The sequence below is a fragment of the Anomaloglossus baeobatrachus genome, chromosome 9, assembly GCF_048569485.1.
Source record: "Anomaloglossus baeobatrachus isolate aAnoBae1 chromosome 9, aAnoBae1.hap1, whole genome shotgun sequence".
Classification (NCBI taxonomy): domain Eukaryota; kingdom Metazoa; phylum Chordata; class Amphibia; order Anura; family Aromobatidae; genus Anomaloglossus; species Anomaloglossus baeobatrachus.
This window is the reverse complement of record NC_134361.1, coordinates 79,506,572-79,520,147: the sequence shown is the minus strand read 5'-3', so window position 1 is coordinate 79,520,147 and position 13,576 is coordinate 79,506,572. Positions and strand designations below refer to the sequence as shown.

Here is a 13,576-nt window from a genome sequence, read left to right as displayed (position 1 = left end):
CCACATATGTGTATGCGCCATCTTCCCATCGTATGACCATAGAGGCCGATCATGACTCCACCAGAAATCAAAGGTCACAGTTGTGGACTTATTATACCGAAATAATGACAATTAATGCTGATTTTTAACCCGCCATGTGAACATACCCATAACGTTAATTTGCTTTTTTCATTTATCACTTGACATTTGCCTATAGTTTTTGACTCTTTGGTTTGGACTTCCTTTTTGATCATGCTACAATAGTTAAACTGAAAAGCAGAACTATGGAGAACTATATATTTTTATGATGAATAAATTTAGAAGCATTGCTTGGAAACATAGTTTGCTACTTGGAAGTACAGTAGAAGTTTAAGAACATCCTTTCATTTCATTATGAGAAAAAAAAAATCTCCTACATACAGTCTAGATTCTTGGTGACAATCATTCATGGATGATATCTCTTGAATGGAAAGGGACGGCCATCTTTTCATTCACTCCGTTTTCTTATCAGGAAGAAGAAAATCCATTTAAAAGGAACACTCTTGGTAAAATTCCCTGTGACATGTCTAGTACTGAGTGTCCGAAGCTGGAGTATGACACTAGGAAAGCAGAGAAGGAATCTCTTTATTATACAGGACAGCATGGGGGAGATTCATTTAACTATCTAGTTTTTACATATTTTAAACTTTGGAAGCTTGTGAGTTCTTTCAGTATTTTTGCTGAATGTGGAAAAAAAGCAAATAAAAACGCTTAAAAAAACTCATCAAAAATGCTCATATTTTATATAGCATTTTTCCAGCTAGCACTTTGATTTTTGCTATAGAAAAATCTGCTGTATATACTCAACATGTGCACATAGTACACATAATAGATACAGTATAGTCTTATATTGTCCTTGATTTTTCACAGTGGCTAATGTTTTAGAAATTTAGAACATGCTTAAGCTGACCATATTGCATCAAAATTGTGGTGTGTTTTAGGTGCAAGAGTTTTGCATATTAGGCCATGACCCCGTTATTGGATGAATCACAAAGAGTCTAAAGGCCGCTTTACACGCAACGACATCGCTAACGAGATGTCGTTGGGGTCACAGAATTCGTGATGCACATCTGGCCTTGTTAGCGACGTTGTTGCATGTGACACGTACGAGCAACCGCTAATGATCAAAAATACTCAACACATTATTGATCATTGACACGTCGTTCATTTTCCAAATATCGTTGCTGTTACAAGACGCAGGTTGTTTGTCGTTCCTGAGGCAGCATACAGTGCTATGTGTGACACCCCAGGAATGACGAACAACTTCGTTCCTGCGTCCTCCAGCAACGAGGTGGGAGTGTCCTTCATGCAGCTGCTCTCCGCCCCTCCGCTTCTATTGGTGGCCTTCTGTGTGACATCACTGTGATGCCACACGAACCGCCCCATTAGAAAAGAGGTTGTTCGCCAGCCACAGCAACGTCATTAGGAAGGTAAGTACGTGTGACGTGTGTGACGCGAACTAGCAATTTTGTTCGCCACGGGCAGCGATTTGCCTGTGACGCATAAACGACGGGCTAGCGATGTTGCAGCGTGTAAAGCGCCCTTAAGACAGATAATAAATGAGGTGCAAGAAATGAAAGATTTTTGCGCAAACTGCATTAGAATTCTGGTGAATTTAGCAAACTAAGAGTGATCTTAAAGTATTGACTGACAACGTTGAGCCTAGAGACCAGTCTTAAAATGGAGTGGCCCCAGACAGGAGGGTCCGGAGGACAGAACATAGCGACAAGGCCTCAAGCCTGGAAGGTAATGAGCCAGGAGGGACTGATATGTGAGCAAAGTTTGGTTCTCCATGTGGAGTCTTCTCAAGCGTGTAAGAATGCAAGACTCTTCTCTGGCACTACTGGCTACCCCCTTACCCCTTCCTCTATGAGGACTAGAAACGTGGATTCTGAAGTGTCTGGGAGCACAAGGCTCTACTCTGGCCATAGTGGCAATACCCCTTACCTCCACCTCTATGAAGAGAAGGAGAGGGAAGCCATGGAAAGAGAAAGTGACCGTCATGATTGGACTGTAGCATTTGACTGGGTTGTTCTGTGACTCACAGGATCAGTACCAACGGAAACAATTCAGCGGGAACTGGGAATGTGTCTAAAGTTGCTTTGTACTACTGAAATGTGCTGGAAGATGTGTGTGCCTGCTATCTTGTGTATAAAGTTCATGAAGAAGAATCGTTAAGTAAAGAATTGTGGTTGAAACTGAACTGGGTGTCTCTTTGAGGAAGCGAGCTGTCATTTGGTCATGGCCAGTTGCAGCCAACGACAACATGCCGCCTACACGGACATAAGGTCCACATGGTAGAAGTCCACACACCCAGCCAGGACTATGTCTTTTATGTAACATGCTGGGGAGTCCGGAGTCAGTCCTTCACCCACGACTACCACCCCTTGTCACTCTTAAGGCTGCTTTACACACAACGATATCGCTAGCGATCTCGTTAGCGATGTGACACGCCCAGATTGTTGTTACGATTTGCCGAGATCGCTCATAGGTCGTTTTGTAGAGGTAACGCGTACACATTTCACAAATGACGCTACATCATTCGGCGATATATTGTTTGACCAAGGCGGTCATGTGGATTTTGTTCGTCGTTGGCAGGGTGTCAAACGTACCAATATGTCTGCTGCGTTCCAAACGACGAACAATATTTTGAAACTGAACGACGTGTCAACGATCAACGATTTTCACCCTATTTGTGATAGTTCGGAGTCGCACGTAGGTGTCACAATCAACGACGTCGCTAACAATGCCGGAAGTGTGTCATGAAAACCGTGACCCCGACGACATATTGTCAGATAAATCATAGCGTGTAAAGCAGCCTTTAGTCTATAGGATTTTCAACATGTTTCTGAAACTTCTTTTTTTTTACTTTTATAGTCTCTACATTTATCGCTCTTAAAAATAATACGATATAGGCATTTATAAGTAATAGACAGGTACAGTCTAGTGCGTAAATCTTTTAGTAAGTCATGCCTTAAAAAATGCTTTGATTACCAAATAATGCTTTTTTAGAAATAGTCATTTCTGTGTGTAAGGAGGCAATTATTTTCCATGTCCTTTTGAATGCCTAAAAATGTGTTGGAGTGCTGAAAATCTCTCTTCTATTATCTCAGATTATTCACAAAAAGTCTAGGTACATGTATTTTATCACACTTTCACAGTATTTAAAGGATTAGAAAACATGAAAGCAGCCACATCTGTCCATGGGTTGTCTCTGATATTGCAGACCAGCTCTGTGGAAGAGAATGGGAACCACACACAACCTGTGGACAGGAGTGGTGCCATTTTTGGAAAAAAGCACTTATGATTTGCTAATCCTAGACTTTATTTAGAATCCAAGAAAATGCAAGGCACCGAAAGACTCCTCTCCATTTGTAAATCTTTATTTGTTCCAGCATACAAAAGAAAAAATGCAGTAACGACGTTTTGGCCGACAGAGGGGCTTTTTCAAGCCATACAAATTGGGCTTGAAAAAGGCTCTTTGTCGGCCGAAACGTCGTTACTGCATTTTTTTCATTTGTATGCCAGGACAAATAAAGATTTACAAATGGAGAGGAGTCTTTCGATGAATTGGATTTTCTTGGATTCTCTATAAAGTTGCAGCCGTGGGAGAGCTGCACCAAGCATCACGAGTGGAGGAGTGGTGCATGGGACATTGTTGATTCCTTGACTTTATTTAATTACACATTTGCTTATTAAATGAAAAAATAGAAAACATAAAGCATTTCAGGTATCTTTCAGAATAAGTTATGTGTTTTTTATAAAACGAATAACACTATTTTGTCCATTATACGTATGACCTGTATCCTGCATTTTCACCAGTTTTTCTCTTTGAGGGTTCTAATTTTCAGTTGTCTCTGAGCTAATGGAAGAGACTAGTTGCTATGATTTGTGACATAAGATGTACACAGATGAGGTATCACTGCTCTTTCTTATCTGTGTAACACATGTTCAGCGGCAGAAGTAGCAAATAAGACATTATATAGCAGTACAGTGCAGTGTAGCTGTGAATCCAGCACTGAAGTTAGAAAATAACATGTATGTGCCTATGCCTGCTGTCTCAACGCCTCTCACTGCATAGACTTTAATAGTAATTTTAACCTGATAATTTAAGGAGCTGGCTTTGATCACAACTGATTTTAGCAGTTTTTCAGGGTTCAGCAGGCAAAGGGAGGAAATGAAGCAGATTTCACTGATATAGTAATAAATAATAATAATAATCTTTATTTCTATAGCGCCAACATATTCCGCAGCGCTTTACAATTCAGGAGGCTCATATACAAACAAATAACAGTTATAGAAAATACAATATTTAAAGGGAAAAAAAGACAACCCTGCTCGTGAGAGCTTACACTCTACAATGAGATGGGGGAGGGGGGACAAGGTACAAGTGCTTATTTACAATGACAATCCAGCCATCTCAGGAAAATGGGGACTTTTTTTGTTATATTCACTTATATTGTTGATCAAAATCAGTTTTAAAGATGTCCATATCCTTTAAAGGGGTATTCCGGTCTACATAAATTACCACCTATCCTCTAAATAGCTAGTAATTGGTAAATTAGTGGGGGGCCCAAGGGTCCTTTAATGATTACCTGTAGAGGGAACTTGTATCCCCAGTTCTGCTTTGATTTTTTTTCTGGCCATGAGACCAGGAGATGTTGGATTAAGCAGCTTGTTGTCCATGTTTGCTGCCGTTGCATTCAGGTGAGAATTTATGTAATCCACAATACCCCTTTAAGTCTTCTGTTGCGTAGAGAGACTTCTACTAAGTATTTAACAAGTTAGTTTTGCTAAAACAGCACAACTCTTACTTGTTGGGAAGTTAAATCTTTGCATCACTGGGATACAAAACAAAACCTCTTAACTTCCATTATCTTTTGTTATTTTTTTAAGCTCCATTGTTAATCTTCCCGGTGAATCGACTCTCCGTCGTGAATTCTTGCGATTGCAGCAGGAAAACAAGAACAGATCAGATCCTCAGAGACAGCAGCAATTACAGAAGCTAAAAGACCAGGAGAAATACAAAAAACAGCTCCTGGCAGAACGCCAGAAACGGATCGAGCAGCAGAAGGAGCAGAGGAAAAAGCTGGAGGATGTAGGAATTGAGCATCTTTCCTCTTTTCACTAAATACACAAACAGCTGATTTGTCGCCTAAAGTACACTAGGGCTCCAACTAAGAAGAAACTATCAAGTGTGATTCAAGTAGAGCCAAAACTCTCAGTCAGGGGGTATACAAACTGTTTGACCTTTCCTGGGTCATGTACAGCACAAAGCCCTTATAGTAAGGATATTTGCAAGTGTTATTGTCCCAACATGACAAAAATAGAAAAAAAATTGTGGTAAATTAGTAAATAGTTTTAAATACCATTATAGATATTCAGCTAATATAAAGGACTGAAGATAAACCTTGGATGTAGCCTGATCCTTCACTTCTTTTTTTCATTTCTCTTATTAATACTAGAAGTCCCAGAGAGGGGTCATTTAACATTTCTACCATTTGAACCCTATGGAGCTTGAAATTCCTAGGACTTCTAGTGTTAATTACCTTGTTTCTGGTCATTATATTATTAATATCCATCATTTTTAACTAATTTGAGCTAGTTGGTGGAGGCTATCTATTATTTTTTCCTGTAAACAGAAGACACAAAGACATTCCTTCTCCTGTTTCTCAGGAGAGGCTTTATACATATACAGCTGAATTGAGAGCATTATACAGCAGCACTGAGCAGTGTAGCTGTGAATCTAGCTCTGAATGGAAGGCAATTACACAGCAGCACTGAGCAGTGTAGCTGTGAATCCAGCTCTGAGTAGAGGGTATTATACAGCAGCACTGAGCAGTGTAGCTGTGAATGCAGCTCTGGATGGAGGGCATTATAAAGCAGCACTGAGCAGTGTAGCTGTGAATCCAGCTCTGAATGGAGGGCAATTATACTGCAGCACTGAGCAGTGTACCTGTGAATCCAGCTCTGAGTAGAGGGTATTATACAGCAGCACTGAGCAGTGTAGCTGTGAATCCAGCTCTGGATGGAGGGCATTATAAAGCAGCACTGAGCAGTGTAGCTGTGAATCCAGCTCTGAATGGAGGGCAATTATACAGCAGCACTGAGAAGTGTAGCTGTGAATCCAGCTCTGAATGGAGGGTAATTATACAGCAGCACTGAGCAGTATAGCTGTGAATCCAGCTCTGAATGGAGGGTAATTATACAGCAGCACTGAGCAGTGTAGCTGTGAATCCAGCTCTGAATGGAGGGCATTATACAGCAGCACTGAGCAGTGTAGCTATGAATCCAGCTCTGAGTAGAGGGTATTATACAGCAGCACTGAGCAGTGTAGCTGTGAATCCAGCTCTGGATGGAGGGCATTATAAAGCAGCACTGAGCAGTGTAGCTGTGAATCCAGCTCTGAATGGAGGGCAATTATACTGCAGCACTGAGCAGTGTACCTGTGAATCCAGCTCTGAGTAGAGGGTATTATACAGCAGCACTGAGCAGTGTAGCTGTGAATCGAGCTCTGGATGGAGGGCATTATAAAGCAGCACTGAGCAGTGTAGCTGTGAATCCAGCTCTGAATGGAGGGCAATTATACAGCAGCACTGAGCAGTGTAGCTGTGAATCCAGTTCTGAATGGAGGGTAATTATACAGCAGCACTGAGCAGTGTAGCTGTGAATCCAGCTCTGAATGGAGGGTAATTATACAGCAGCACTGAGCAGTGTAGCTGTGAATCCAGCTCTGAATGGAGGGCATTATACAGCAGCACTGAGCAGTGTAGCTATGAATCCAGCTCTGAGTAGAGGGTATTATACAGCAGCACTGAGCAGTGTAGCTGTGAATCCAGCTCTGGATGGAGGGCATTATAAAGCAGCACTGAGCAGTGTAGCTGTGAATCCAGCTCTGAATGGAGGGCAATTATACTGCAGCAGTGAGCAGTGTACCTGTGAATCCAGCTCTGAGTAGAGGGTATTATACAGCAGCACTGAGCAGTGTAGCTGTGAATCCAGCTCTGAATGGAGGGCATTATAAAGCAGCACTGAGCAGTGTAGCTGTGAATCCAGCTCTGAATGGAGGGCAGTTATACAGCAGCACTGAGCAGTGTAGCTGTGAATCCAGCTCTGAATGGAGGGTAATTATACAGCAGCACTGAGCAGTGTAGCTGTGAATCCAGCTCTGAATGGAGAGCATTATACAGCAGCACTGAGCAGTGTAGCTGTGAATCCAGCTCTGAATGGAGGGCATTATATAGCAGCACTGAGCAGTGTAGTTGTGATTCCAGCTCTGAATGGAGGGCATTATACAGCAGCACTGAGCAGTGTAGCTGTGATTCCAACTCTGAGACAAAACTATGACACTTACATAAAAAACTGGAGCAGAATCTGCCTCTTTATCTGCGTCTGTTTTTCTCACTACTCCTCTTCCTTCTTATCTTCTTTTCTCCTCAGGCTTTAAAAGATTTAGTAAACGGATACCTAGATTTCTGTCTCTGTGTGTGTCTGTGTGAGTGTCTGTGTGTGTGTGTGTGTGTGTGTGTCTCTGTGTGTGACTATAGGCCCTGTCACACACAGAGATAAATCTGCGGCAGATCTGTGGTTGCAGTGAAATTGTGGACAATCAGTGCCAGGTTTGTGGCTGTGTACAAATGGAGCAATATGTCCATGATTTCACTGCAACCACAGATCTGCCAAAGATGTATCTCTGTGTGTGATGGGGGCCTTTGTGTATGTGTCTCTGTGTCTGTCTCTGTGTGTCTCTGTCTCTGTGTGTCTCTGTCTCTGTGTATTTGTCTCTGTGCGTGTCTGTCTCTGTGTGTCCCTGTCTCTGTATCAGTCTCTATGTGTTTTTGTCTATGTATCAGTCTCTGTGTGTCTGTCTCTGTATGTGTCTGTGTGTCTCGGTACGTGTCTATGTGTGTGTGTCTCTGTCTCTGTGTGCCTCTGTCTCTGTATCAGTCACTGTGTGTCTCTGCCTCTGTATGTGTGTCTGTCTCTCTGTGTGTGTCTATGTGCGTGTGTCTCTGTCTGTCTCTGTCTCTGTGTCTCTGTCTCTGTATCAGTTTCTATGTGTCTGTCTCCGTATCAGTCTCTGTGTGTCCCTGTCTCTGTATGTGTCTGTGTGACTGTTTGTGTCTCTGTGTGTGTCTCTGTGTGTGTCACTGTTTGTGTCTGTCTGTCTCTCAGTCTGTCTCTGTCTGTGTCTGTCTCTCCACCAACATCATATTACCTCACACATAAGCTTCTTATACTAATAATGTCCTTTATTGCCTATAGCAACCAATCACAGCTCCTATTAATGACCTGTTGATCCCAGCACCATTGACTTTAATGTAAGTAGGTTGTTTGGTGAATAACTGTAAAGCACAGGGTTATATTTTCCCCTCAAGACTCGTAGTCTATGACGTCCCCTGAGTCAAATAAGGTGGCTGTGCAAAATGTTGTGATTGCAAATGCAATGGTGCAGATTCCTTTAGTGGACATACACATATTCATTCACCTTTATATAATAGGCAAGGTTATCTATTACTCCCCCCCCCACCCCCCCACACCCTCCATCCCCCCTCCCCCCCCACACACACATACAATTTATTAAACATCACCCACTAACTATATAGCACAATATATAATTACTGGTTATATATACTGAAAGCATATTTTATGTGATGTTAGCACAACAACTTTTTTATTTTACCCTTATGACAGCACCAGAAGAGGGAGCTGGAGCTAAGAAAGATCCAAGAGTATGAGCCAACAACAACAGAATGGGAAGAACAGAAAAAAGATGGAAGAGGAAAAGAGGACAAGAGACGTGTCCTGGCAGATATCCCTGATGGAATTGAAAAAAAGAAACAGGTAGACATACACTTAAAATGTGAATCTATTGTATATTGTTTGCTAGCCACTGAATACCCTTTTACTAAAAGCAATTGTGGTGGTGCTACTCATCATTGGTTCACAATATCAAGTTTCAATTTTTTTGTTGGGTCCAAGATGCATATTCTAACTCTAAAGCTGCCCATACAAATGTGATAAAAGTTAGCTGAAATGGCCTATTTAACCACTTCAGCCAAGAATGCTTAATAAGTGTGTTACATCTGTCTGAGACTACTGGCTCATAAGGATCTTGTCTTACAACGGGATCCAGTGAATTGCAACCACGGAAGGGATGACGTCCGAAAGTGCACTGACTATAAGTTTGGATGCTCTATCACTATTTATACAGTGTGTCCACCCATATCCTGTCCACCGCCATTATCTTGAAAACGGCGGCAGCTATAGGCATAGAAGTGGTGTCTAGGTATAGTAAAGTAGCCATGTGCTACACAATGAAACCACCTATAGCGCCACCTGATGGAAAACAACGGAGTTAGCATTTTTATCTCGAAAACGGAACGAGATAGAGAAAAAAAGTGAATTACAAAGTTGTAGGACATCATCAATTCAATACAAATCGACACCTTGCATACAGAAACATTATGATTATAATGAGTAAAACTCACAAGGCTGCGGACGTGAAGCGATACCTCATGGAGACCTTCCTACAAGTCATTGGGTATGGTGGCAGCATGGAGTGGCCTCCACGCTCACCTGACCTGACCCCATTGGACTTCTTTCTGTGAGGTCACATCAAACAGCAGGTGTATGCGACCCCTCCACCAACATTGCAGGACCTACGACGACGTATCACAGATGCGTGTGCAAACGTGTCACCTACCAGATACAGTATGCTGTCCAGAGTCCAGATGTGCAGCTGACGGTGGCCACTTTGAGCATCAAAGTTAAATGAGCGCCATATGCATGACCAGCATTCAATATTTTGTGGGGGGTCATGGGTTTCATATCATAGCATTTCTGTATGCAAGGTGTCGATTCGTATTGAATTGATGATGCCCTATAATTTTTTAATTCACTTTTTTCTCTATCTCGTTCCATTTGTGAGATAAAAATGCTAACTCCGTTGTTTTCCACCAGGTGGTGCTATAGGCGGTTTCATTGCGTAGCGCATGGCTACTTTACTGTACCTAGACACCACTTCTATGTCTATAGCTGCAACTGTTCTCAAGTTAATGGCGGTGGACAGGATATGGGTAGACACACTGTATAGATAAAGCAGCAGAGGAAAGGATAGTCACAAATTCACTTCATGCCTTTTTTTATAATAGTAGCATTGCAACCAGGAGATCATAAACCCACAGCCATTTCTCTTGCTGTTCTATCATTACCGGCCCTTTAAATACATCCAACTTTATTCCGACTAACATTAAAATTGTATACATATTATTTCAAAATTTACACAATTTTGTTTATCACACAAAAACAGGGAATGCGCTTCACAAGATGGAATTTTCAATAAAAAACAGAAGTTATCCAATAAGCTAAAAACACTATTAAATTATTGCAATCAAATGAGATTGGTCCTAATGCATCCATTTGAAGTATTAGTTCAGGTTTTCTACTAAGCAGGGTATTCTGTCTCTCTCTCCCATGAACGGTGTGTTCCCAGAAAACTGAAATTGTTTGGGTCATATACCGTAAACCTCACTGTACAATAGTGACCCAAACCATTTGCGTTTTGCAGGTATTTTCCATGTTAACCTGTTGCTAGGCGAGAGATCCACAATATTCTTTTTTAGGAGACAAGACAAACTAATACTTCAAGGGTTTGTCCACTACTTGGACAACGCTTTCTAAATCCATAGGTTTCCCCTTTCTAAAATAATAACACTCATAATCTTTCCACTAGTGTTGGCACTGTCTTGCTTTTATTGCTTAAATCACTTACATCCGGAGGAAGTCAGCGCTGCTCTTCCACTTCTTCCAGATATATGTGATACATCTGATGCCAGAGCGATTGAAGTGCCTCCTGATTGGCTACAGGGATCGCGTGATGTAACCGTCACGAGTGTAGCATGACCTGATGTCATCTCTGGGGATCTGGTATCAAAGGGTCACAGCACATTGTGGATCGCAGATCTGCTTTAGTGCCCGCTCATCATTTACCCTGAGTTGGTGCAAATTAAATTCCATCTGGTACTGAAGGTGTTAAAGGTTTTTTTTTATCCTGCAGTGATCTAACAGGTATTTGTAACCTCAGCCATAGCCACTCCCTTCTGCTGTAAACATTCTCACTCTTCCCTTTGCCGGCTGTAGCTCAAACTTATGCTGGCTTTGGTGAAGAAGTTTGTCGCTACATAGCTGTGGTGTTGTTTCTATTACAGCTGCAAAGTTCCTTACTGAAGAAATCTCCGCACCGGCTTGTCTTACCTACCTACTGTGGTCTTATTGTAGTAGTGAGACTAGCCCCTTACTGGCTCTCACTAACCAGGGTGAGTTTAGGGTCAGTGAGAGCTTAGGCTTGTGATAGGTGCACAGGGGAAGGACCCGTCTATGGACATTAGGGAGTGCAGGGATCAGCCTTGCTGAGTGCTATGAGGGGACCCTGGTCCCCTTTCCCTAGTGCAAGGGCCTACCATTGTAATGTCTTCCTGGTGTATCCTGAGTGTTGCATCACTTTCCGGGGGGGTCCATCCCTCCTCTGGCGTGACCCTACCCTGGTGTACCTGTTGTGTTGTGCCGCTCACCGGGAGACCTCCTATGACCAGGCATAACACCTGCTAGTGATAGTTCCAACTCAATGGGAAATGCGCTGGCATTGAGAAAGGATTGCTCGAGTAGTGGACAACCTCTTTAAAGTCTAAGCATAAGTACCTCTTGGTCTTTAAGGGTGTTGTCTCATCCTACTAAATGGGTAACATTTCTAAGGTGGTTAAAAAAGCAAGCAACTTTACAATTCACCTTTTATGAAAAATCCTCTGTGTCCTTAAGAACAGAGGAATTTTTAGTTCTTTTGCTTACTGCTCATTGCTTGGCTTACCAGCAAAGTGGTGGTTGGTTTGCTAGGCAAGGAGCACACACTTACACACTGTGCTTTAAACCCTACAAACACTGATTTGAAACTGGCTAGATTGCTGTTTCCTGCCAGGTTCAATGGCCATGAAGTTCCCCAATATTGCAGGGATTCCGATCCTAGGTAAATTGTTCATTAAAGAGGTGGTTCATGACTCATCAATAGTGGTCACATCCCTGTAAAACTAATAGGTAAGGCTTTTTCTAAATACCTTGATCAGCTAAGTCTGCTTGTGAGCGGCGCTATTGCGGTTCCCTCATCCTCATGAAGTGACCCCCGGGCTCCGTGACCTCTGGGATCCGGTGATGTCACGTCAACTTCCAGTTGACCTAACATCACCGAGGCCGGCCCCAGCCTTCCTGAGTGATTGGGCCGTGGGCGGCGTTTCACAGCGCAGCGTGTCTCTGCTACCTCCTTCACTGCAGAGCGCTGCAAGCAGGAGCGATGCCGGGCTGTGATGCTCAGTGGTGAAACTCTGCCCACAGCCAGTCATTCAGGAAGACTTTGGCCAGCCTTGGGGATGTTGGATCAACTGGAAGTTGACGTGACATCACTGGATCACAGAGGTTATGGATCCCCGGGGGTCACTTCATGGGGATGAGCGGACCGCGATAGCACCGCTCAGAGGTAGAATTGGCTGAACAAGGTATTTATAAGAAACCTTCCTTATCGGTTTTACAGGGATGTGGAAACTATTGCAGAGTAGTGAACCACCTCTTTAATATTGCCGACAGATTACAACTTCAACAGTTTTTTATTATTAACAGTTTGCAAATGGTGAAAAGATGAAATGAATTATTTAAAACTTGACCCTGTAATCAACCTGTATTCAATATATATAAAAAACTGAACAATATGCAGACAATAGAAAGAAAGTTGTGTTGCAGACGTCGTCTGTATTCTCAGAGCCCTTAGTACACTCACTACCTCCTTTCTGTTACTTGATAGATGTTCGCCTGTCACGTCAGCTATCTGTCATCTATCACTGTCGGCCTTGCTTGTCTATTTCACACTATCTCCACGTACACAGGAACTTTCTGCTCTGTTCTCGTAATGTCACCAAGCTGTTGTTGCTCATACCAGGACTGTATATTTGACTATATTGACTGACACGGAAATCATTATTTACACATTCGACAATATAAAAATACATATTTAAAATAATATAATAAACCCCCATATCGTCATTGGAAAATATTGGGTATCTGGCACAATATCAGAATGCCACCCAGCACTCATACACACAGGTATTTGTGCATTAAAATGTATGCAAATTCATATTTGTAACTAAATTATCCCAATAAAAAGTTTTCACAAGCATCTAATGTTATATCTTCACACTCGAGTCTGCAGGGAATAACAGATATCAAGCTACAAACAGAAATCTCACAAAGGATTTTTGTCCGGCTAAAAGCCCCTCTGAAAAACAATAACCCACCTCATACAGTCATATGAAAACGTTTGGGCACCCCTATTAATGTTAACCTTTTTTCTTTATAACAATTTGGGTTTTTACAACAGCTATTTCAGTTTAATAAATCTAATAACTGATGGACTGAGTAATATTTCTGGATTGAAATGAGGTTTATTGTACTAACAGAAAATGTGCAATCCGCATTTAAACATAATTTGACCGGTGCAAAAGTATGGGCACCCTTA

At 42.1% G+C, this 13,576-nt stretch overlaps 1 protein-coding gene across 1 annotated transcript in view; it reads left to right on the top strand.

Moving 5' to 3' along the window:
* Positions 1-13,576, top strand: part of NRK (Nik related kinase) — a 432,773-nt gene that overhangs the window by 188,615 nt on the left and 230,582 nt on the right. The window contains exons 12-13 of the mRNA XM_075323819.1: positions 4,915-5,116; positions 8,713-8,862. Coding sequence (XP_075179934.1) covers positions 4,915-5,116; positions 8,713-8,862 — 352 coding nt within the window. The remainder of the gene's footprint in view (positions 1-4,914; positions 5,117-8,712; positions 8,863-13,576) is intronic.